The sequence below is a fragment of the Oncorhynchus masou genome, chromosome 6 (assembly GCF_036934945.1).
Source record: "Oncorhynchus masou masou isolate Uvic2021 chromosome 6, UVic_Omas_1.1, whole genome shotgun sequence".
Classification (NCBI taxonomy): domain Eukaryota; kingdom Metazoa; phylum Chordata; class Actinopteri; order Salmoniformes; family Salmonidae; genus Oncorhynchus; species Oncorhynchus masou.
Genome location: NC_088217.1, coordinates 48,933,341 through 48,958,310, shown reverse-complemented (window position 1 = coordinate 48,958,310; position 24,970 = coordinate 48,933,341). Strand labels below are relative to the sequence as shown.

General features: G+C 40.7%; 1 protein-coding gene across 3 annotated transcripts in view; it reads right to left on the bottom strand.

The window, feature by feature from the left end:
• Window positions 1-2,844: 2,844 nt before the first annotated feature.
• Window positions 2,845-24,970, bottom strand: part of cntn4 (contactin 4) — a 169,940-nt gene continuing 147,814 nt past the window's right edge. For 2 of the 3 annotated variants that reach the window (XM_064968917.1, XM_064968918.1), the window contains exons 13-23: window positions 15,686-15,861; window positions 14,217-14,337; window positions 13,332-13,490; window positions 12,519-12,668; window positions 12,256-12,326; window positions 7,157-7,391; window positions 6,757-6,872; window positions 5,635-5,821; window positions 5,427-5,539; window positions 5,163-5,331; window positions 2,845-4,806 (exon numbers count right to left, since the gene is read on the bottom strand). In XM_064968917.1, the coding sequence (XP_064824989.1) occupies window positions 4,715-4,806; window positions 5,163-5,331; window positions 5,427-5,539; window positions 5,635-5,821; window positions 6,757-6,872; window positions 7,157-7,391; window positions 12,256-12,326; window positions 12,519-12,668; window positions 13,332-13,490; window positions 14,217-14,337; window positions 15,686-15,861 (1,589 nt within the window). In that variant the 3' untranslated portion in view covers window positions 2,845-4,714. The remainder of the gene's footprint in view (window positions 4,807-5,162; window positions 5,332-5,426; window positions 5,540-5,634; window positions 5,822-6,756; window positions 6,873-7,156; window positions 7,392-12,255; window positions 12,327-12,518; window positions 12,669-13,331; window positions 13,491-14,216; window positions 14,338-15,685; window positions 15,862-24,970) is intronic. The other variant, XM_064968919.1, reaches the window with a different exon arrangement.

Genomic DNA, 24,970 nt, shown 5'->3' with positions numbered 1-24,970 from the left:
GTGTTTGGACCATGATAGTTTGTTGGTGATGTGGACACCAGGGAACTTGAAATTCTCAACCCCTTCCACTTCAGCCCTGTCGATGTTAATGGGGGCCTGTTCAGGCCTACTTTTCCTAAAGTCCACGATCAGTTCCTTTGTCTTGCTCACATTGAGGGAGAGGTTGTTGTCCTGGAGGTTGTTGTACTGGCACCACAATGCCAGGTCTCTGACCTCATCCCTATAGGCTGTCTCCTCATTGTTGATGATCAGTCCTACCACCGTTGTCGTCAGCAAACTTAATGATGGTGTTGGAGTCGTGCTTGGCCACACAGTCATGGGTGAAGAGGGAATACAGGAGGGGACTAACCACGCACCCCTGAGGGGCCCCAGTGTTGAGGATCAGCCTGACAGAAGTATTGTTGCCTACTCTTACAACCTGGTGACGGCCCATCAGGAAGTCCAGGATCCAGTTGCAGAGGGAAGGGGAGAGCTTTGTATACGTCTCTTTGTGTGGAGTAAAGGTGGTCTAGAGTGTTTTTTCCTCTGATTGCACATGCGACTTGCTGCTAGAAATTAGGTAAAATGGATTTAAGTTTGCCAGCATTAAAGTCCCCAGCCACTAGGAGTGCCACTTCTTGATGAGTATTTTCTTGTTTGCTTATGGCCTTATGCAGCTTGTTGAGTGCAGTCTTAGTGCCAGCATCGGTTTGTGGTGGTAAATAGATGGCTACGAAAAATAAAGATGAGAACTCTCCTGGTGTGGTCTATAGCTTATCATGCGGTATTCTACCTCAGGTAAGAATACCTCGAGAATTCTTTAATATTAGACATCGCACACCAGCAGTTATTGACAAATAGACCCCCCTCGTCTTCCCAGACATAGATTCCAGCCAACTCTATATTTTCTGTGTCGTAGTTTAGCCACGTCTTGGTGAAACATAAGACATTACAGTTTAATGTCCTGTTGGTAGGATAGACTTAATCGTAGATCGTCCAGTTGTTTTCCAATGATTGATTGTTGGCCAATAATATGGATTGTAGTGGTGGTTTACCTACTCGTCCGCGAGGTAAGTAATCGCTGTTCTGATGTCCAGAAGATCTTTTCGGTCATAAGAGACAGTAGCACCAACATGAAGAAACATGAAGACAAGAAGAAGAATAAATAAATAAAAATAGCGCAGTTGGTTAAGAGCCCATATTAGGCTATTTCTTCACATTATAAGCACACATGGCAGGTGGCTATAAGGGCGAACGTTCCAAAATGCAATAAATTAGCGGAAAATGCCATTCTCAAAAGTGACTGCAAATGTGATTATGCATGTGATGCTTTATTATAAAGGTGTATTTTTATTGTGAACATTAACTTCCCCAAACTTAAAACTCCCGCGCCACCTATGTATGCCAGTTAGGCTCTACACCAGTTGTAATGAGGATTAATGTGCTTAATTTTCAGTTATTTTGACACTTTAGTTGTTATACAAACCTTATCAAAACATATAAGCCTATGGGCTAGGCTACATGAGTTGTGGGACTATGATTTGAAAAAGTTTTTTAAAAAGGCAGGCGCTGTTTCTTGCCTTACTCCACACAAGCTGGGCATAATTCACAAGTGATAATATATATTTCACAAGTGATAGGCTAACATTGTCACCCATCAGACTATTATTGATTTAATCTTGTCTTTACATATACTAAACAATATGGGTGAAATTCGTTTTGATTTAGAATGGACCATTATCATGCACCTGTCTCGAAACAGGACAGGGGGAAAAGACATGTCATCAATGCTTTTCCCGTGGTTCATTTTTATGTCAGCCAGGTAGGCTATACTCCTGTTGCAAAGACAAGCAATGTGCCTAATATTAGGAAAGTTGAGAAATAAATATAGAAGGCCTAGCCTATAGAAAGCTGATGGGATCCTCCTCTTTTTAATAGAGGCCATCAAAACTCTGTTTTCTCATGCAGTTGCCTAGCCTATAGAAATGTTGTGCAACATGAGCTCATGGGCTCTCATGAAGTGTTTGATTAGATTTTTTTGATTACATTTGCATTTACGTCAGAGTGATTAGAGGGACAATAGAGTGCTGAGTACCAGGCAGTTAACAAGTCTGGTAGGCTACTAATGACCATCAGTAATATCAGAGCTTGGAGAAGCGTAGTTACCATGACTAAACGGTCACGTGGAATTGAATATTACAACTTTTTAAGGATGTATCAAACCATTGTATTTTTGATTCACCATAAAGGCTCTCTACACCATTTTGTTTGTGTATTATTTAGGGTTTATGAATAATAATTACAAGATCAGAGTATTTTAAAATCTACTAATTGGTACTAAAAAGGAGACAAATATGCATAGCTTTCATTCATTTCATATTTACATGGCTTTCTTTCATTGATCCCAAATATTCTGAACTGTTCTGTCCATATATTCTAGTGAGTTTGTCAAGAAAAGTATAATTATTGCACTGTACTGTACCAGTATCACATGGTAAATTTAAAGGGATTGCTTTAGAAAAATGTACTGAAAATTGTTTTGAGTGAAAACTCCACAAGAAAATCTGTTGGCCAGCAAGTGGGAGGGTTTTCAGTGGTGGAATTACATTTATTCAGCGTGAGCAAGGGAACCACACCTGTGAAGCCTGTTATGCACCTGCATAAGGTAAGCCTGAATCCAACGACTGAGAAGGAAAGGCATGTGGAGGAAAGGCATTCATTTCTTATGTCTGAATCGGGTCCGATACACACTTGCTCCCATAACATGAATTTTAACTTGCAGCACCGCCCACTGGATGTAATATGAATTTCAAGATAATTAATTCTGATCACAAGTAATAAGCATTAAGAAATAAGTCCATTGAATTTCACTCACTTAATATAAATCAATCAACTTTATTCATTAACACAGTATAAACAACCAACAAACAGCAAAAAAACAGAACTTCACATGGAGTAAATGGATGGTAGTACCGGTAAATCCCAAAGTGTGTAGGCCTACAGGAGAACACCTGTTTGAGACAGAAGCACAGACATAAAAGTGGTTTGACTTGTGTGGCTACAGATACACAAACCTGCTATCTCTTTCTGTGGTCTCAAGCCATTCAGTCAGTTAGCAAATGGACAGAAAAGAAGGGCAAATACAGTCATGCTGAACGACATTTAGCTACTGTATGAAACATTTGTGTTATTACATAAAAACCAGGTTAATCAGCTCTTTAGAAAGGTTTTTATTTGATATAAATGATCTGAAGTGTACAAAAAAGTATATTAGACATTTCTCGATGCATGATTCTGAGTCAGACCCATTAGTCTGCCTAAACTTCCCCTCGAAAGTACTACAAACTACCTGCACTTTTTACTTTGTCACTGGATTACAAGCTACATATGTATGGGACTGTATTGTACTGTACCAGTATCACATGGCATCAGAGGACTATGGGAAAAGAAAACTTGTCAGCAGCATTTATCTTTTAGTAGGGGAGCAGTCAGTGGACCTACTAAAATGTCCCAGGCTTTCCACCTTACCTTTAAGCCATGCTGAACAGCACGACACTGTTGAAAACACTTCTCCTTCATAAAGAGCTTTTCCAGGTCAGGTCACATGGTCAGAAAACCCCTTGGCCCTAACTATAATATAGGACAAGGACAAGGAGATTTTCCCGACCACATAACCTGACCAGGAAAAAAACTCCTGGCCCTAAGAATGACTGTAGGAGTATACACGGGATGGTAATAACCTGTCTATTAATGCAGAGTGTAGCTACACATCATACAGCAGCTGCATAACAACATACATCTATGTTTATAATAGTTGTTGATAGATAAGTTAAGGCTCTTTAAGGACCTGAGGATTTTGAAGATATGATGAGGCACACACAAGGCAAAGAATAGAATAGCTTTAGAGTTGACACACGGCTAATGTAACTGAGAGGATGAGTAGGGTGATGAGCGGATGAGACAGACAGCCAGCGCAATTAAATGGCCAAGGCCAGAGCAACCTATGGAAGATGGGACTCCAAACCAGCAAGGGACAATAAAGTCCCTCTCATCCTTTATCATAGTTTTCACATTTCTATCAAGTCTCATTTTTCATCAGGCGTCAGTGCAATGTTTTATGGAGTAATAAAAAAATAGTTATAAAGCAATATACTCAACATATCAGTCTAGATGGTGGTAAAAATGCATACATTTCTAAGAAGACTGAACTATGGTTTTTGTTCACATGAAACCACAGTAACAGGTAGTTTTCTTTGACCAAACAATGCAATTCACCTCAGACGACAAAAGCGCTCTTTCCAACAAACTGAAAACTTATCAAATTCTAAAACTGTCAGATCTGTATGTAGGTACGCACCATGCACTGAACTCACCTCAACCTTGCCTTTTATAAAAAGCCCAGACCAATTATGAATTGGTTTCAAAAGAAATCTATAAAAGCTAGACATGTCATACAAAAGATGCATATAAGACATTTTTCTTTTTTTTAATGAAAGCTGCTTTGGTAACAACAGAGTCAAGACATCGGTCGATTTCCTGTTCTCGCCGGTGGACGGGGTGCTGAAGCGAGGCCCTTTCTCTCCCTCTCATCTCAGTGACTTTGTTTTCCAACGTTGCTCATCCTCCTGCCTCTAAAACCTAAATGAACGGATCTAGTTACACCAGACTGGGTGGTTGGTGTTCCTGTTCCGTTGTCAAGTTGCCTCCACATCAGATGTTCGCTGATAGCGGTTTGTCATAACGATGTCCGCGCTGTGAAAGACAGTGCTATTGTACTGAGGGCTGATAAAGTAGAGACCTTGGTCGCCGAGCCAATTGCATTGGGACCTGAAAAACATGAAAAGGAATGGGCTTTGATAGTCTGTCTGTTTATACGGAAAATGACAAGCAGCCTGGTTGGCAATTCATTGTTGAAGGCTTTTGTGCTATTAAATGCTTTGATGATCAAACCTTGGGCATATTTACACGCAATTCTGAATACATAAAGTCATTTAGTCCGGGATTAAATCCTGGCACTATTCATTTTTATAGATAATCCTTACTCTATCTGTTTCTTTTGAAGACATTACTAGGGCAAGAAAAACTCCAGTCTGTAGTCAAGACAATAAAGCAGTACTGGCAATAGCTATAGCAACGCCATTGAGATCAATGAAGTATGAGGAAGCAGTCCACTAGAGACTGACCTGGTATTCTGGGGATTGTGATCTGTCTGCTACTGCTCCCCTCTCCTCCCTCCCCAAATGGTTTGATCTGGATGAAGTACTCCTCATCCATAGGCAGGGAAAGCTCCACCGATGTTGTGTTGGTTTCCATGACACTCGGACGGCTATGTCGGTTACGCTTGTAGAGCACCTAGGGATGGACCACACAGTTAAAAGGTCACCTGGGAGAAACCATGACAATGGCCACTATTTCTAATTAAATCCATGCAGTCAGTGCTTCCTTACTTTGTAGCCTGTGACCTCTGACTCGTTCTCCAGGGCTTTGACCTGCTCCCAGTTCAGGATTATCTTGGAATTCAATGTGTTCCACATGACCTTCGCCGGGGGCTGGCTGGGCGCTGAGGGACACAAATATATGAGGATGAGGATCACATGATCTCCAATAAGTCAATGGAAACAACCGCTCGAACCAAAAGCAGGGGTAGACGCTTACGTGGTTTCTTGGTGGTGACATTGACAGTAACACTAGGAAGCCCTGCCCCGGCCGTGTTGTATGCTCTCACTGTGACGTAGTACGTGTTGCTTCCTCTCACCCCTCGGATAATGGCTGATGTCTGGTTGCCTACCGTTCTCTGCACACTGGCTGTCTCCTCCTTCTCTCTCTTCTCCCAGTACCTCAACTGAGACCAGATAGAAAGAGGATAACCAGGGACATTAATGCAGACACTAATTTGTGAGAACATTGTAAAAAAACTGTTTTTGGTAGACACTGTCCCCGAACTGTAAACTAGAACTGCAGTGAATTGGTATTAAAAACAGCATTTCATTGTATGGTGTCACCTCATATATTCTCGTCTTTCCATGGGTAAGGTGCCTTGGTTCTGGTTACTTAGCTCTTGAAGTGAGGGAGTGTTTAAATGGCGTGGTCAAAGAGAAATCACAATGTGTAAAATGTCCCAGCTGTCAAGTTGAATGATAACAGATTTTCTTTGTCGCCTGAGTGTCTAGGCTGAAATAGCTGGCACGGTTGACAGCACAAATATAATTTGTCTTCCCTCACAGGAACCGTTTGCTCAGGCCCCACTTCCCTGTTTACTTTAAATGGTCAACAATTCATAATTCCAGTACTTTATGGATCCCATGGATGAAAATATAAATTTTTTCCAATATTGAATGTCAATAGTGAGCTGACTAAGGATTGGAATCAACTAACTGAGCTCAAAGCCACAGTCTTTTAGCCTACAGTACAGTGTGGATTATAGGCTAAACATTCTGTCCCCTGGTACATTGCATCACTAGACTGTTAGACTAATCAGTGTAGTTAGTAACAGCACTTAGCACAGCAACAAGAGAAACACAACTCAACAGACAGGGGACCTGGTTGGACCATTACACATAACAACCTATTACATCTGAGATGCCCAATGTGCATGAGCTAGCAACACTCATCAATAATAGAACGGAACAAGATCGTACACCATTAGTTGCTACACACATGCACACACACATTCACATGCTCACAACTACACACACAGACACACGCATGCCTTTACTCATGCAAGAACACTTTGACACACAAATAGGTAGAGGGAAACTGGAAAAAAACTTGACTAACCTCATAGCCTAGGACTCTTCTCTTGCTGGTGTTCCAAGGCAGGGCTTTCCATGAAACCTCAATCTCAGACGCAGACAGACTCTTGGCTCGGATCCTGGTGGGCGCTCTGCCAGGCTCTGGGTGAAATGTAAAAATAATTTGAATGAGTTTAAAAGTAGTGGCAGGCTTTGATGACTCTTAAAGTGGGTCCATCTCTTTCATCAGAAGTACAGAGAGAACCAAAACCAGCAGCTGTGGGAACCAACCATCTGCAGATAGGAGAGCATGGGCAACAAGATCACTGTATAGACCTGGAATAAACTATCCAGAGACGCCTCTCCATTGGCTTTTAAACGCTATGTGTGAACTGAGGCCCGGGAAGCACTGCCGCTCCTCTGGTATGACTTAATTCTTTACCAACCTTCCTCTGCAGAGTAGATGGTGATGACGGGTCCGAAAGGGCCTTCCCCCTCGTTGTTGTACACTCCAACCTTCACTTGGAAGGGGGAGAAGGGTTGGATGCTATCGTTCTTGAAGACATATCTGGAGGCTTCCGATGAGGGCACTGCGGCCTGCATCCAGCCTGTGGCGCCGTACGGTCTGAAGGCTACCACATAGCCAAACCCTCCCCCGTTCTGCAGTTCCTCGGGAACAGGCTAGGAGAAAACATACACATACAGGCACACACACACACACACACACATTGAAACTGGTGCACAAGTAGTGAACACCCACGTCCATCAATAATAAAGCGCCCTCAGCATGATACCACCACCTAGCTATTGTTAAGACTGAAAGCACATCATATTTCATATATTTATGGGGACTGACTTTTATTGTTTTAAGTCAACGCTCCCCAAAGATGCATGGTTATATAAAGGGCATTCTATTTTATAATAGTTGGGAACAGTGGAGGCTCCTCAGAGGAGGAAGGGGAGGACCATCCTCCTCAGTGAATTTCATAAAAATGTAAATAGTGAAACATTAAAAAAGTTAACCTCTTTAAATAAAACTATACTAAATATATTCATGTCACCAAATAAATTATTAATACACACTGTTTGGCAATGAAGGTCTAGAGTACCCTCAGTAGCACTCTGTAGGTTAGCACCATGGTTTTTCCGGAAAACAGCTCGTTTCCGTCCTCCTCTGGGTACATTGACTTCAATACAATACCTAGGATAGGAGGCTTGTGGTTCTCACCCCCTTCCATAGACTTACACAGTAATTATGACAACTTACAGATGACATCCGCCAACCTATCAGAGCTCTTGCAGCATGAACTGACATGTTGTCCACCCAATCAAAGAATCAGAGTAATGAATCTCGTACTGAAAGCTACAGCTAGCTAGCACTGCATAACATGCGGTGAGTAGTTGACTCAAAGAGAGGGAAAGATAGTAATTGAACAGTTTTGAACAAATTAATTTCTTCAAAAATAAAGGAGAAACAAGCGAGAGAGAGAGATATATTTTGTTGTATTTTTTTCACTTTCACTTACTTAGCTAGAGAATGCAGCTCGCTAGTTTAGCCTACTCAAACACCCGGCTTAAACAGAGAGGGCTGCTATGTTAGCTAATTGGCTATGGGTATCCAACGCTGAAACTCTTCCACGTCAAGGTAAGCTTTTGGTTGTATTAATTTATTGCCACTGGGGCCCACCGGTGTAACTGCTAAACTTCTTGCTGCTGACTGTGCACTGTACTGCATGTTCTAGTTAGTTCTAGTAGCTATTCTCACGATGATATTTATATGGTGACAATGATGTAGGCTATTTTTCGCCTGGTCACAGAATGCTGATGTGTTGTACACTGAAGTCCACAAGCGAAGGGAAAAGGAGAGGAGGAGAGCGTGTAGATACGAGAAGGAATACTATAATCAAAAGGGATCATTCATGCTGTTTGTATATGGCTACTATGAAAGTGAATTGTGTTTGAGTGTGATTCTGGGTGTATTCATTCCACCGATTCTGTTGAAAACCATTTCTTAAACAGAAGCAATTGGAATGAATCAGTGATAAACAGACCTGAATTTGTTCACATGAAACTCTCGTTTGCAACTGTTGGACTAATGATTACACCCTATATCAGATAGATGCAGGCAATAGATTTGATTGCTCAAATTTTCTCTTGATCTACATTGCAGACTTTCATTCATAGGCTAGGTTGTAGCTAGTAACCTCATGATGGGGTATAGGGAAAGGGTTGGTATCATGTAGAAGCCTAAACCTATCAATGTTACATTGAGTTGGGTGAATGGAATATGAATGACAGTCATCCAATATGCTGTAATAGAAATAAGAAAATGAATCGTCCTCCCTCATCTTCAATAGCACCAACCGCCACTGCTTCTTACGAAGCCACTCCTTCGTTGCCCGGGCGGTGTGTTTGGGATCATTGTCATGCTGAAAGACCCAGCCACGTTTCATCTTCAATGCCCTTGCTGATGGAAGGAGGTTTTCACTCAAAATCTCACGATACATGGCCCCATTCATTCTTTCCTTTACACGGATCAGTCGTCCTGGTCCCTTTGCAGAAAAACAGACCCAAACCCCCATGCTTCACAGTAGGTATGGTGGTCTTTGGATGCAACTCAGCATTCTTTGAGTTTTTACCAAAAAGTTCTATTTTGGTTTCATCTGACCATATGACATTCTCCCAATCTTCTTCTGGATCATCCAAATGCTCTCTAGCCAACTTCAGATGGGCCTGGACATGTACTGGCTTAAGCAGGAGGACACGTCTGGCACTGCAGGATTTGAGTCCCTGGCGGCGTAGTGTGTTACTGATGGTAGGCTTCGTTACTTTGGTCCCAGCTCTCTGCAGGTCATTCACTTGGTCCCCCCGTGTGGTTCTGGGATTTTTGCTCACCGTTCTTGTGATCATTTTGACCCCACGGGGTGAGATCTTGCGTGGAGCCCCAGATCGCGGGATATTATCAGTGGTCTTGTATGTCTTCCATTTCCTAATAATTGCTCCCACAGTTGATTTCTTCAAACCATGCTGCTTACCTATTGCAGATTCAGTCTTCCCAACCTGGTGCAGGTCTACAATTTTGTTTCTGGTGTCCTTTGACAGCTCTTTGGTCTTGGCCATAGTGGAGTTTGGAGTGTGACTGTTTGAGGTTGTGGACAGGTGTATTTTATACTGATAACAAGTTCAAACAGGTGCCATTAATACAGGTAACGAGTGGAGGACAGAGGAGCCTCTTAAAGAAGAAGTTACAGGTCTGTGAGAGCCATAAATCTTGCTTGTTTGTAGGTGACCAAATACTTATTTTCCACCATAATTTGCATTTAAATTCATAAAAAATCCTACAATGTGATTTTCTGGATTTTTTTCTCATTTTTTCTGTCATAGTTGAAGTGTACCTATGATGAAAATTACAGGCCTCTCTCATCATTTTAAGTGGGAGAACTTTGGTGGCTGACTAAATACTTTTTTGCCCCACTGTAGCTTACATTTCCACATCATTGTGTAGCTACACATTGAAATAATTTAGTCCATTGTACTTCTCGTCTGAAGTAACTTCAATCAAGGCTGTATTGAAACTTTGTTAAGGCACAGTTAGACTGTAATTGAACTCATTAACATTCAATAGTCAATCAGCAAAACTTTCTCAGCAGTGGATGATTTTCAAGCAGGGCTAATCACATGTTTTCTCAATCGCGTACAATACATTTTTGAATCTGTGTTGAAACGTATCTATAGCAGAACCGCAATGATCAAATGCTCAAATACATTTACAGAATTTCCGATCATTTTCTTGCCTTAGTACCTTAAACATAATTGTAATCAGTGAATACACAATCAGTAAATACTTCTGCACAACATTCTGCATCACCCCATCAGTGTCATACCATGAACATTACAATATAGGAAAAGATCTGGGCCAGGGAAGGCAATTTTGATGGGGGTGGGGGCCACCACAAAATGGAACTCGTCATGAGGGGCTACAGTGGCATATGGGTCTACCTCCCTCGTTACATCTGAGAAAAACATTTTTTTTATTTAAAAGTTTCAATCACCTGTAATTCTGCACATTTTGCCATGGAGAGTAAAGAAAATGTTGCCGTTTTAAAGCAAGTTTTCTGCAATTCTATACAGTTTGCCATGGGGTGGAGAGAAGATTTTGCCATTTTATAACTCATTTCGTGCAATTCTGCACAGTTTGCCATGGGGTACAGAGACAAATGTGCAGTTTTACAGCTAATTTACTGCAATTCTAAACATTTTGCCATAGGGTGGAGGCAAATGTTTGCAGTTTTTAATATGATGACTGATGATCAATGGGCCCCACCCTGGTCGGTAATTCAAACATGCTTACTACAAGTTTAGATAGCTGGCCGCTAGACTAATCTACCAATCTAACATGGGCTAGTTTGTTGACTGCTGATGCACACCAAATGTTTTCAATGCACCTTGTGTAGTATTCTATTATTCTAACTCTCAACAATAAGTTGAGTCCCTGACTGAGATCTTTTTTTTTTTTTTTTTTACAATATTGCGGACATGCAGAGATCCAGAGAATGAAATTGTGTTACTTCTAAGAAACTTTGGGTTCCTCTTAAGTCATCTCCACCATTGTATTCCATTGTATTCACTTTTACTTGTTTCTATTGTGGATTGTGTTTCTGTGCACCGATGGAAAGTTTACAAAACTATGAACAAACCAGTCTATGTATTGAATACATGGAATTGTATTCTGATGATACCGATGAACGCAACCGGCACTCAATGTACTTTTTTTTTTATATATATATATATTTTTTTACCAGGAATAACATTTGATTTGATGTGTATGCAATTATTTGATGAAATATGCATACATGGAGAGTAATTGCCCATAATTCTGCACTTTTGGATAGTTGTACTCCCAATTTTGATCATCATTATCTAGTGACTGCAAAGAAAATGTATTGATCTCCTGGGGTTTTTAAAAGACCAACTAACTTTCTGTTTTGTCTGCTTGACTTCAAGACATAAGTATGGCGGCATCAATCTTTTTGCAGGCATTCATGTTCTTTTGATGAACGTATTTACAATTTTGACCGTATCATTTAGTTTTGATGAATGTATTTATGTTTTGAGAAGGCAACTACATTAGTGAAAAAGCATTTACTGTTTTGCAAAAGGCCACAGAGTTCTGTGGCTTTTGAATTTTGTTTTGAAAATCGTCAACATTGTAAAAAAAAAGAAAAAAAAGAAAAAAAAGAAGCTTGTACGGGATTGGGAAGAACTGCAAGACTGAAAAAGATACGGAAGCACAATCTTTGAAAAAGTTGCTTGTGACTGTGTGAAGAATCATTCGGTTTAATTAGCTTATTAAAACCTCAAAGGCATTTTTCTCTACCCCGGGGAGACAGCAGCAGTTATTGCCTCTCTGTTCTTAAAAATGAAATGCCATACAATAAGCCTGGCTGCTGTTATTAATGAAACAACGGCCCGACTCCTTAGAGAATAATGACTTCTGGCTTCCCCTCCATGGGTGAGGGAGTATTGGAGTGAGCGGCTTGCTTACCTCCCAAGTGATCACTAATTCTGAGCGACTGCCTCCACCTCCGCTTACATTAGCTGGTGTGACCTTCGGAGCTGGGGGAACAGAGGGTAATCGTAATCCTGCTCAACTCAGTCGACCCCAGCCATCAAAGATAACACGATAACAACACATTCGGATTAGATTCTTTGACATTGAAATAGCAGACAAACTAATGGCAAGAAGATGCACATAAGAAAAACTGAAAACATGCAGAATTGAAGTGATTCAATGAATACCGTACATACATGTTTCCTTAGTCCTTGCTTGTTTGGATGGTTTGCTGGGCTCCCCGGTCCCAATGGCATTGCTTGCCAGGACTCTGAACTCATATTCCACCCAGGGGCTCAGGTCTATTACTGTAGCTGTCAGGCGGCGGCCCCCCACCATTTCAGGAACTGGCACAAAACAAAACAGCCCCCTCCCCTCAGAATGAAGCAGGTAGCAGGAGAGTGTCCTCTAGGCTGACAGGCCCACTGAGCACACTCCACAGGTGCAGGGGGCTAATTACACAGAAGGACACATGGTGTTCTCACACACGCACAAGACAAAACACACACCTTAAGGGTGGACCTCACTCAGTGTCCCTGTTTGGTCAGGTTTTTCATGGCCGTAAAAGGCATGGCCAGGAAAAACTCCGGGCACTAGTGATGTTGCCTTGTACGGTGACACACACTTAAAGATGCAGTATCAATATATATATTAAATATGTATTTTTCCCCCAAACTAACAGGCTCCTCCCCAAAATAATTGGAACAGCACCAAACATGCAGAACTACAGCCTGCTCTAGAACCGCCATCCAAACTTCTGTATGGGGCTCATTTCTATGCTATCAAACAGCACCATTCACTGTAAGTCAGACCTCTGGAAATGGATCCACATTTCAACAACACCTGCTGTCAAGTAAATCTGCAGTGAACCCTGTCACTGAACAATCGAGTGCCATTTGGAATTGAAGTAAAATCACTCATAGGCCCATGCTCTCACACGGAAGAGAGAAAATGGAGATCAGACCCCTATATAACGCTTTGATGAGGCAATAGCTAGTTGAAGAGCCTACCTGTGGTGACAGCCTGCCAGCCCAGGGAGAATGGTGTCCTGGCCTGGATGGTGTATGTTGTAACTGGACTGTGATTATCAGGCCCGGGCCTCCAGGAGAGAGAGGCTGTGGTGTCACTGATTTCTTCTACATGGATGCTGGTGGGCGGGCCTGGGGGACCTGCAGATACGATGTACAGCCAGACAGGAAGGGAGATAGAGGGAGGGAGACAGAGAGAGAGAGAGAAAGAAGTATAAAAAAGGCAGAGCAGAGCAGTGGTGTCCTTATCACTATCTGCCTTCAGCACTAGGAGTACAGCTGGTGAAATCAGTTTGGTGTGAAACCTCAGGGAGCTTTTCTGTCTAATTAGATTAAAAGAGAGAGAGAGATACGTCTCTATCTGACCATCTTTTCAACTGATCTCACAGAGTACAATGCCTTCACATCTTAATTAGAGGCATGTCCAGGATGATGGAGAATAAACACAGACAACTAACTAGCATCCATCTCATTCAGTCTTAAAGACACAGATGGGACCCCTTCAAATCTGCACAGCTAACTTAAATAATGCTTTGTTGTTGCCATGGATAACTGACCCAATCAAGTGAGTGGGTGGGATTTCCCTATCAAATTGCATTTTCTACTACCATTATTTTTCAATGACCTTTCAAGGACATGAGAATGACTTTCCAACATAGGATCAGTTCTGTGGGGTTTACAAGGTTTTCAAGATCGACAAATGCCTACTACAAAGGTAACCCATGTTGAATTTGTGAAAGTGTTAACATGGCATGATACTATATCATGCTAAATACGCATGTATTACATTATTATTAGATAACAACAACAGGTAGTCAAAATAAAGGTATCCTTCATGAAATATTGCTTGTAGACAGAGAGAACTACCTCTGACCACCAGGTCTGCTGCGATGGAGATGCTGTCCACCTTGGTCTGCACTGCACAGGTGTACTTCCCTGCGTGTCTCAGCTGGATGTTCCGAATCATGATGTCCCCAGCGGAATGCTGCTAACATGCAACACACACACATGAACATGCACACACACACACACACACACATGGACGGATGGACACGCGCAGACACACGCGCACGCACGCACGCACACACACACACACATACACAAGCACAAAGATTAATATACTGTAGTAACATTTTACCAATGTGTAATTCAAATAAATTAAATATGATGATTTGAGCAGAAATAATAATATGTGAGCAGAAATTGTATATTTAAAAAAAAAACTATTCAGGGTCTTTGTATGCCTATTATTGTATTATAATTCTAGGATTTTAACTGTGATCTGTTTCCATGTTTTAAAAGGGTCATCGGCATACCTGTACATATGAGACGGGCAGAGCACTTACGTTTAATTACAATTATTACACAAATGTATTCATGCACCTGCTGATTTTAGTTGTGGAAGAGTGGCCTCATTATTTCAATGATCAAGCAAAGCTTAAAGGTAAAGTTCTCAAGTTCTTTCCAATCCATTTCCAATTGCAGTTCCCACTTTCACACCATCATTTAATCAGCCCAGTACTGAGTGGAATCAGGACCAGTCATAAATTGGATGTGGCAAAAGCTAAATTGGATGTGGCAAAAACAGCATATGCAACTCCAGGTGGTGTCATTTATCATGTAAAAGGAAAACTATTACGATTAAAATAATGAAAAACATGACAACCTGACCAGAGAGTGTAATGTACATGCCCCTACTCATCACTTCTGGAACAATGATTATCATCACTCTTTCTTCAGACAGGGGAGATGAAAAAGTAGCTTTTAAGTGTTTTGTAGTTAACGTAAAGTGTAAATGAAAGAGGAAACCTATGCAAAACAGGGCATATGATCTGAGCTTTGAGCTTGGTAGGTTTTAGGGAAGGATGGGGAATATGTAAATGTGATTTTAAAATAAACTATGTGCAGCACATTTTCACCACACATAAATACACATGCTCCAAACATTCTCTGCACTGCGGATACCCTACCTAATATGACCTCACTTATATTAAAGGAAGGGAAACACGGTGTCGATGTTACAATGTATCACCAGCTCCACCCCTTGACCTCTCTCAATGTAATTTCTGAAGGGGTTGAAAAATCAATGTCTCTTTAATGACATAACTTCGTGAGAGAGCAGTGGCATAAATAAAATATAAGCAATCTGCAACACGGCGTAGTAAAGATGTGTGTTTCTTCCTATTCATTATGCATTGCAGTGCCCCTGACAAGAACGGTGTAAAAGCGTGGTAATATGGCACCATTTCTCACACATGACACTTTGATTATAAATGGGAGGCTTGATGGCCCCGGGAGGGAATCGGGAGGGAATATTTGGAGGCTTATGCACTTACACCTCCCACTTTTTCAAAGTATCCGCCGTGGTCGCCAAAGTGGATCAGCTGCTCGTTGAAGAACCAGGTGAACTTGAGCTCTAGAGACGGGTCATGAGTCACCTGACATGGCAGCACGATGCTCTCTCCTACAGTCACGTCCAGGGTGGACGGTGGCGTGGTTATAATGGTCGGCTCTGGAAAACAGCACACATGCACTACTGTTAGTGTGAAGGAAGTCGCTACAAAACACATACTTAAAGCAACCATTATATTATGCAGTGATCCCAAGCTTGAAATACTGTAAAAGGTTATTCCAATTGTTGTGCAAAATTCTAATATCTTCCATGCTTTTCAAATGCAGAATTCAACGAATAAATGGACACGTGGAAGTAAAAACACACGAACCCAGAACAAAAACTAGTGTGATTACCAGAATTAATGAGATTCAGCCAGCCAGAGGGTACAATGTGGGAACTGCGAAGGCTTGTCTACCTGTACCTAGAGAATGTGCTCCAACTGTCACTGTCAGCTCAGCCTTCAGTCGGTAGGTACTGTAATTCCCACATCTGCAGTCTGCAGACCCCCTGACTTCTGCAGCCACTCAAAGAAAATAAACACGCGCAGGGCTCCCCTCACTACACATTCGCTATTCAAGTCTCTGCATGTATGTGGTGTGTTGCTGTTGTTTCACTGAGGAATTAGACAGACAGTGTTCCTCGTCTCCAGTGTGAGTGTGAGCAGAGACAAGAAAGATAGCTACAGGAGCACGAGAGCGGAATGATGAGAGGAATAAGGAGCCCCTTTGTTCTGATGCTGTACGGTGCTTGTCTCCCTCTTGGGGGTGCTGTGAGTACTCGGTTGAAATATCCACTCTGAGCGCCAACTAAATTAACCATGGCAAATGATCCCTGGACAGGCAGCCATAGATTCCTGTAAAAAGTGCCGGCAGTGCAGTCTTCATCCAGAGCGAATTCGATACCTGCATTGCAGTGTTGGGGTCAATTCTGAATTGAGTTGCGACTTGGTCTTTAATTCCAATTAATTCATTCCAATTCATTCCAAAGCTGTCATCAATGCAAAGGGTGGCTAAAGAACGTCAAATATAAAATACATTTAGATTTGTTTAACACTTTTTTGGTTACTAAATGATTCCATATGTGTTGATGTCTTCACTATTATTCTACAATGTAGAAAATATAAAAAATAAAGAAAAATCCAAACTTTTGACTGGTACTGCACATCACTATGAATGTTTATTTTGACATAATATATGGTTGCCAATACGTTGTTTAATATTCTTGAAACATGTCATTTTTGAAACTTGTCCTCCTAAAAATAGTTTTAAATAATTACAGTTGTCAGGAAGCATTCTAAGATTATTGTGTATGTTAATAACTCATAATTCACTTATATGTTATTAAATATAAAAAAATACTTTTCCCAGAATGCATTAGATCAAACACTCCAGAATGGAAGGATGAAGTAGAATGGAAAAACCTAACATCTCATGACAAAAATACAAACAAAATACTGTTTGACAACTTCGAGTTATAATCAGACTGATATTTAAAATGGAATCTGTATTCAGTAAGAGGTGGCATATGCTTTTGGCTAAATAATTTTCACAGGAATGTGATACATACTGTATCTTTCATGTCTCAGTGGAATTTATTTAAATTGGTTTGAATTGAATTCTACTTCATTTAATTCAAATTCAATTCAATTTCTGCATTCTGTTCTTGAGGCCAAATAAAATGACAATTTCAATGAATAGTTTGAGTTGAATTAAATTCAGGAATTACGAATTTACCCCAACTTTACTGCATGTTATGCCCCCTACTCAGAATGTAATTCATCTTGTATCTTTTTGATTTCAGAGTAGACCGCAATCAGCTGATGGGTTTTGTTCAGTAGCGATAAAATCACTAGGGAAGCCAAGCCAGGAAAAAAAGCCATATTACAACCTATGTGTTGTGATAATTGCATTGTTTGCTTTATAACCCTTTGGTGAACAGCCTTGCCACCGTTATATATAGGTCTATGACTGAGAAAATAAGAAGACACAGTGGCCGAATAAATCCATCCACACCTGTGTTTCATCACAAAACCGGAGAGCAACATCTGTCCGGTGGAGTCCACAAAGCATATTGCATGTAACAATCAGTTACATGATCTACAGCATGGTCAATCAAGTTAAGGTTTCTGACATTTTTGGACTACTAAACAACTATTGATTTAGAACACCAAAGAGTTACCGCAAGTCGCAAAGAAAACAGGAGCTGCCTCCACTATTCCAGAAACATTTCAGCTTCAATATTTCAACATTATTAATCACCTCTGCTTAGTCTAATAAAGTGAGATTCTAAAAACTATTTAGTCCAATCAAGGTAAGCTAAATATCATGTGGCTGTCCATCATACTGATGTCTGTGTGTGTTTTGGTTTTACTATCATTGTGGGGGCCAGATGTCCTCACAAGGATAGTAAAAAGAGGAAAAATAAGAGAAGAGCAGACATTTTGCCGGTCCCCACAAGGAAAACGTCTATTTTAATCTTAGGGGTTAGGATTAGGGTTAGGAGTTAGGGTTTGGGAAAATAGGATTTTAAATGGGAATCAATTGTTTGTTCCCCACAAGGATAGTAAAACAAACGTGTGTGTGTGTGTGCGTAAGTAGAAAAACTAGAGAAATGCTTGGAGAGAAATGCCAATGCTATCCTCCTCTCTTTCATGTTGCCGAAATAACCTATGACTCTGTCATACTATACACACTTTTAGTTTTTGTTGTCCTAGGCTAGCTACCTGGCTAAAATGCATGCTCGCTAGCCTAACTTATTTTCATGGGCAACTATTAGCCAGATAACATTAGCCTACAACATCTAGCTACATATTGAACTTCCCATCCTCTCAGGCCAGAGGCACAATGTATGAACTTAGGGTTGGATCAGATCGCCATTATAATCATTGTCCAGTACGGAGAATTAAGTAAAACCACAATTCCAACTCTCTATCTCCATCCATGGCTAATTTAGGAAAGTGACAATTTTATCTAGCTAGCTAGACAACGGAAGACAACAACACATTGAGATGCAACAATTCAAGTTTTTTTCTGTCAATGACGTTTGGCTTTTGATATGATTGGTGTGAAGCCAAATCCAAACTCATTGATTATTGTTCTATGATATTTGTATCAAGGGAGAATGCTCACTGGCTTCCCTTGTATTCAATGATATGTGCGGCAACAATGTCATACTCTTTTCGACCAGACAGCGTCAGATAGATGAGCAACACATACAGCGACAGAGGGGCAATGTTTCACTTGCTCGGACGCTTTCACCAGTGAGATACAGTCAGCCTCGTGCAAATTGAATGGAAATTATGAAACAGAAGGACGAAAGATACATTATTTTATGTTTTTTTCTTGGTTTCCCTTGGCATCCATGAAAACACGACACTGATTTTGTTAAACACAATGAGAGGGTGTCATATAGGCTCAGCCCTATTCCAGGGAAGATAAAATGGGGAGCTATATAGTGACACAGTCAGACACACTGGGACACATGAGCGCAACTATTCAAGTGTCTGGGTCTGGGTTTCTATTTGCAGAGAGAACACGTTTATTAAATGTCCATCAATGCCAATAGGTTTGAAAGGGAGAAAAGCTACACCTCCTCTTTCTCCTGACAGGTCGCTTGTGAGAACATGGCCATAGGAGCTTTGGGTTTGACTGTCTAATTCTTGACAAAATGCCAATTGTAACAGTTTGTTGATCAGATTTTTTTTGTTTTACTCCTCTGTGTGGTATCTTTTATAACATAATTGTCACACATTTACACACTTAATGACATGTGAATGTCAAGACAGAGTCCTGACAAAATTCAGGTGAAATATCCAATGCTAACTGACATGGCAACCTAAATGCTAAAGTGACAGTCATTTAAAAAACCTGGTGGCCAGATATATGGCCATGCATAGTCAGCTCTAAGCTCTGAGGCTGACCAGAGCCAATCATTCACTGTAAAGACGATACTGGGAAAATGTATCTTATTACTCCACTCCATCATCATTTGTGACAGATCGTATGGATAACCCTGCTTGGTTACACAACCTCAGCAGAGCTCTCCAGCGTCATTTGATTGATATCTATCTTGTATAATGCCTTGTTACCTACTGTGGCTATAAGAGCGAGGAGCGCACCCCTCTCACTAAGCAAAGTCAATCAGAGACAAGATGGTAAAGCTTGCAACCACCCGACAGGTAGATCCAACTACACTCCAGGGACTGCTGGGAGGGTGAACAGCAGAAAACCTGGAGAGACATGAAATTGCATAGTAATATCATTAAAGTGGGAAGTCAACGACGGGAAAGAGAGAGAGATGGGAGCTGGGCTGGGCTGGGCTGACTGTTTAAGGTGTGAATTAATGTGAGCTCCATCCTCTCCCGTCCCTGTGTCTCACGGCTGACACTCCTCACTCGGCCACAGCCTCTGCTCATCCCACAAACAGCCGGTCATACGTGAATAATGCTCTCACAGGCTATGTAGCTAGTGCTACTGAGGCAGAGATGCCCCATCGACCACTGTGGAGACTTCCCTCCAAGTTTAATGGCCTTGGGAGGGGGAAGGTGGGGGTGTAAATGTGTACTCCTCTCTGGTGTACATATTCTTAAGGCCCTCTACTCAAGGGTGGCTATGTGCAGTTGACTAATGTATTAGGTGTATTCCAGAGTCACATGGGTTTGACAGTGTTTTCACAGATTGTTGCCACTGCTGCAAAAAAAGCTGCTCTTTTTAAAATATAAATATTTTTGCCCAGATGCGTTTTTAAATTAATAACCTTTGACTGGAAGTCTACTGGAAGTCTATGGTAACAGCTAGCATTTCATTGCGCTAATGCTAATAGCAATGCACCCTGCAACTAACTTCTTATAGGGTATCTGCGTGAAATAAATAGTTCAAACCCAATCTTCATTTCCCAGTCTTGTAGATCAAGGAAACACAAAGAAAGCTCTTTACCAATGCGGAGCAAACAAATGATTCTAAAGCCATTCAACATGGATACTTAACATTTCCTCAAGAGACAAAAAGGATTCTCTCAAGGACAAACCTCAATGGAGCATTGGTGGTTGGTGAGCAAACATTGTGCAAATAAAGAGACATATTCTAGTGAGCTGCTCTCAACACTCTATTCATCCTGTCTATAACAGTACATCTGTAGCTACTGTATCTGCGGATAAGTTATGCGGCTGTATTTCTCTCCTCTCTTTTTTCACACTTTTAAAAAATAGTCTCAGAGCATCAAAATGGTACATCATACACTGTAGCCGGAGGAAACACGGGAAAGTTATGCTGCTTTGAAAGTTAATAAACATGTTATGCCACTAAAGGCCAATTTACACCCTACGGAGATGGAAAATTCGGAGCGTAGCGCAGTATAGCAACGTGTGAGGACAGACGCCGGAAGACGAGAAGCAAGTACAGAGAGTGAACATTTAATAAATAACCGGCATGAAACAAACAAGAACAGCATCTGAACAGGGGAAACATAACGACAATAATGCTGACACGGGGATCAAACCGAGGAACAGACAGATATAGGACAGGCAATCAACAAAGTAATGGAGTCCAGGTGAGTCCAAAGAAGCACTGGTGTGTGCAACGATGGTGACAGTTGTGCATATTGATTGGCAGCCTGGCGCCCCATTCCTGCACCCCATTACATTTGGAACGCAAAATATAATTGATTGCGTAGCCATGGGGCAGTGTTGTGTAGGCTATGAAGCTGTATTTTACCACCAACTCGCTCATTCCTTGTTCTGATCTATATATACTGTATAGGCCATGAATCAGGTAGCCTATTTTGCATTGATAACCAAATGTAATGTCAGTAACTGTTCACACAGTAAACCAAACAACATTGTATCCTTATTAGAATCCCCCCAAAATAAAGTAGTGATAACAACGTGATTCTAGGCTATTTTGAAATTGTAAAAACAGCTGCTAGCTGGGAGTGAATACATTCAAGCAGCATATCAAACAGGGATAATATTGTAGGTTAAAATGACAAGTATAAGAATATTTTCCAGGGCATATTTTTTTTATTATGAACCTGATTATTTCACAATGAAATGTACAAAGCTAAAAGGATAGCTAGCTTACAGGCTATGCTTAGCCAACTAACGTAAACTCACCCCATTCTGTACAAATGTGCTCAACCGCAACATTCAAACGAGGATACAAAGAACACTGATGGGACTGTAGCGACTGTGTTGACTTCAAAATCGGGGGTGTGAACTAGGTTTCTATTCAAGCGTTGATTGACATGGTAATAATAGCTCTATAGTATTGGAGAAAAATGGATCCTCCGTTACATCTAGACGTGTCCTGTCGTAACGTACAGCATGCATAAAGCAACTATTTCTGTCTTACAGTCTCTCTCCACCAGGTGTAGAACTTATTTCATCCTTTAGAAACAAGAAATGGACAGTGACGGGGTAAGGGGGATACCTATTCATTTTTTGCGTCATCATTGCTTGCGATCATCATTCACCGCCCTAAAAACCCAATTCAAATTCGACACAAACCTTCAAATAGGTATGTAATGACACATTATATAAACTCTTTATAGTGTTTTTTTTACATTTTAGAGGCAATAAGGTGATAAGTTGGACAGATCGCTTGAAAAAAAGCAATTTTCCCACACGACATCTCTCCTTCACACTATCACGCATTAGTTTCGCTTCCACACCCGCCATTTAAAAAAAAACCCGACGGGGCTTATTGCCTGCTTGAATCATGCTGAGACGGGCAGCGTTTAGGTCATGTCATTTATTTTGTTGGAAAGGGGAGAAATTGTGCTTTACAATGGTATTGACATTACAGTTGATCTGGAAGTATTACGTTTTTGGGGCGCTAAAATACGGGCAATTGTACGGACCAAGGCGATGTACGAGTTTACGTGAGTTTACTATAGCTAGCAAGGGGAAGACTCTTGAAGACAACAAGAGAACTTTACTCTTCTTTTGCTTTCAACACAAATTAGAAGACAACAAGAAAACCTCTGTCGCCCCCTTGGGAATGTTATTTGGGAGTCTGGATCAGCCAAAAGGTGTGCGTTGCTCCAAAAATCCAACTCCACCCAAGTGCACGTGTGTGTGAGTAGATCTACGCATGTGAAGCATGTAGACAGCTTGGAGACAAGTACTGTATGAGAAAAATGCTCTTGAATGATTTTGCTGAGATTCACACTCGCTTTTTAGGGGGTAGATCAGCTTTAATACTGCAGATAGATTGTGACTTCTATCAACGTAATTGTCTGCATCATTTCCAATCCACCATATATAAATGTTTTTGTTACATGTATGACATTATTATTCATATCCCAGAACCGTTTACCTTACTAGTTGGAGCCTAATGTTAGCTAGCTAACATTGAACCTGGTTGGTTAGCTCCCAGAAGATTCATGCAAGGTAGTAACAACATGATTTGGCACTATGTTCATTGATGTTCAACTAGCTAACATTAGCTGGCTGGCTCGCTTGCTAACGTTATGTGACGTGTGTGATCTTACACGTTGTTTATCTAGCTAGTTACATGTCTTAGCAAAAGTGTGCAACACCCGTTGAATATGGTCAGTGTCAGTAAACATCGGCAAAAAAAGCGTAATGAAATTGTTGCAGGCAGAGGCTGTTTTCCTGTTATTCAGAGGTAAGCAAATCATTGGCCAGAGCATCAGGTGTGCGCTGTGAACTCTGAATGCTGAATGGGTGTAGACAAAGAAGAGCTATTCACTAGATACCAAAACATTGAAAGGACATTTTCTCAAAAGTGAGTTTACAAATGTGTCAACTTTCAAAGCAGAATTACTTTCCCATTGTTCCTCAAAAATGCAGTGTATGATATACCATTTTGTAGCTCTGAGCCTCTACTTTTATCCAATGTAAAAAACACCATTAACATTTTTGCGGCATAAGATCGAATCCAGGTGGTGGGTCACATTTGTGGAATTTATTTCCTTCTTAATGTGTTTGAGCCAATCAGTTGTGTTGTGACAAGGTACAGTCGGGGTGGTATACAGAAGATAGCCCTATCTGGTAAAAGCAGCTCAAATAAGCAAAGAGAAACGGCAGTCCATTATTACTTTAAGACATGAAGGTCAGTCAATACAGAAAATGTCAAGAACTTTTAAAGTTTATTCAAGTGCAGTTGCAAAAACCATCAAGCGCTATAATGAAACAGGCTCTCATGAGGACCGCCACAGGAAAGGAAGACCCAGAGTTACTTCTGCTGCAGAAGATAAGTTCAGTAGAGTTACCAGCCTCCAACCAAATAAATGCTTCACAGAGTTCAAATAACAGACACATCTCAACATCAACTGTTCAGAGGCGACTGCGTGAATCAGGCCTTCATGGTCAAATTTCTGCAAAGAAACCTCTACTAAAGGACACCAATAATAAGAAGAGACTTGCTTCAGACCAAGAAACACGAGCAATGGACATTATAATGCAGCACATGGCATTAATTTTCCACGTGTAAATAGTACTTTTCAAAAGTGCTCAAAGCAAGCCATTCCATGAGCCAGCATTTATTTTTCAAATCAATGAGCCCAATCAGTCCTCCAAAAAACAAAATCCTAAACAACAGCTAAAAAGTCCTTAGTTTTGGGGTTATGCTCAGGTAAAACAATTTGGCTAATCTATACTTCCATATTTCCAAGTCTTATTCTTAAAGATCAAGAGGTATAACATTTATTGCAATAACTGGAATTCTGATGTAAAGATATAATTAAAGATATAATTAAATCATATTATTATATGTAGTAGAAAGCGATGGGTTAGAAGAAGCCTACATAACCAACCCATAAAGTAAAATTGACCTTCCATACATGGCCAGCTATGTAAACTTTAACATTGATTTATCCTGCAATAGATGTCGTTCAATAGGTAACATATATTTTTGTCTTCTTCTAATGTCTTAAGGGGAAAGTAATTTAAAAACAAAATCTAATCAGATTACATTACTGAGTATGGATGATCCAAAAGTTACATTACTGATTACAATTTTGGTTACAAAGTAACTGTAACAGATTACATTTATAAAGTAACCTACCCAACCCTGCATATGGGCAGGACCGAAGCAAGTGATCTAATGATTCTGTAACTTTGTAGCAACATCTGCAGAGCTGGGATGGTTGTATCCCCCATACATACAACATTCTATTTATTGCAAGAATTTTGTATATCATTTAAATTGAAAAACAACAGTTTGTGTATCAGTTTTCATAAACCATGTGCTGTTGAAAATCTCCC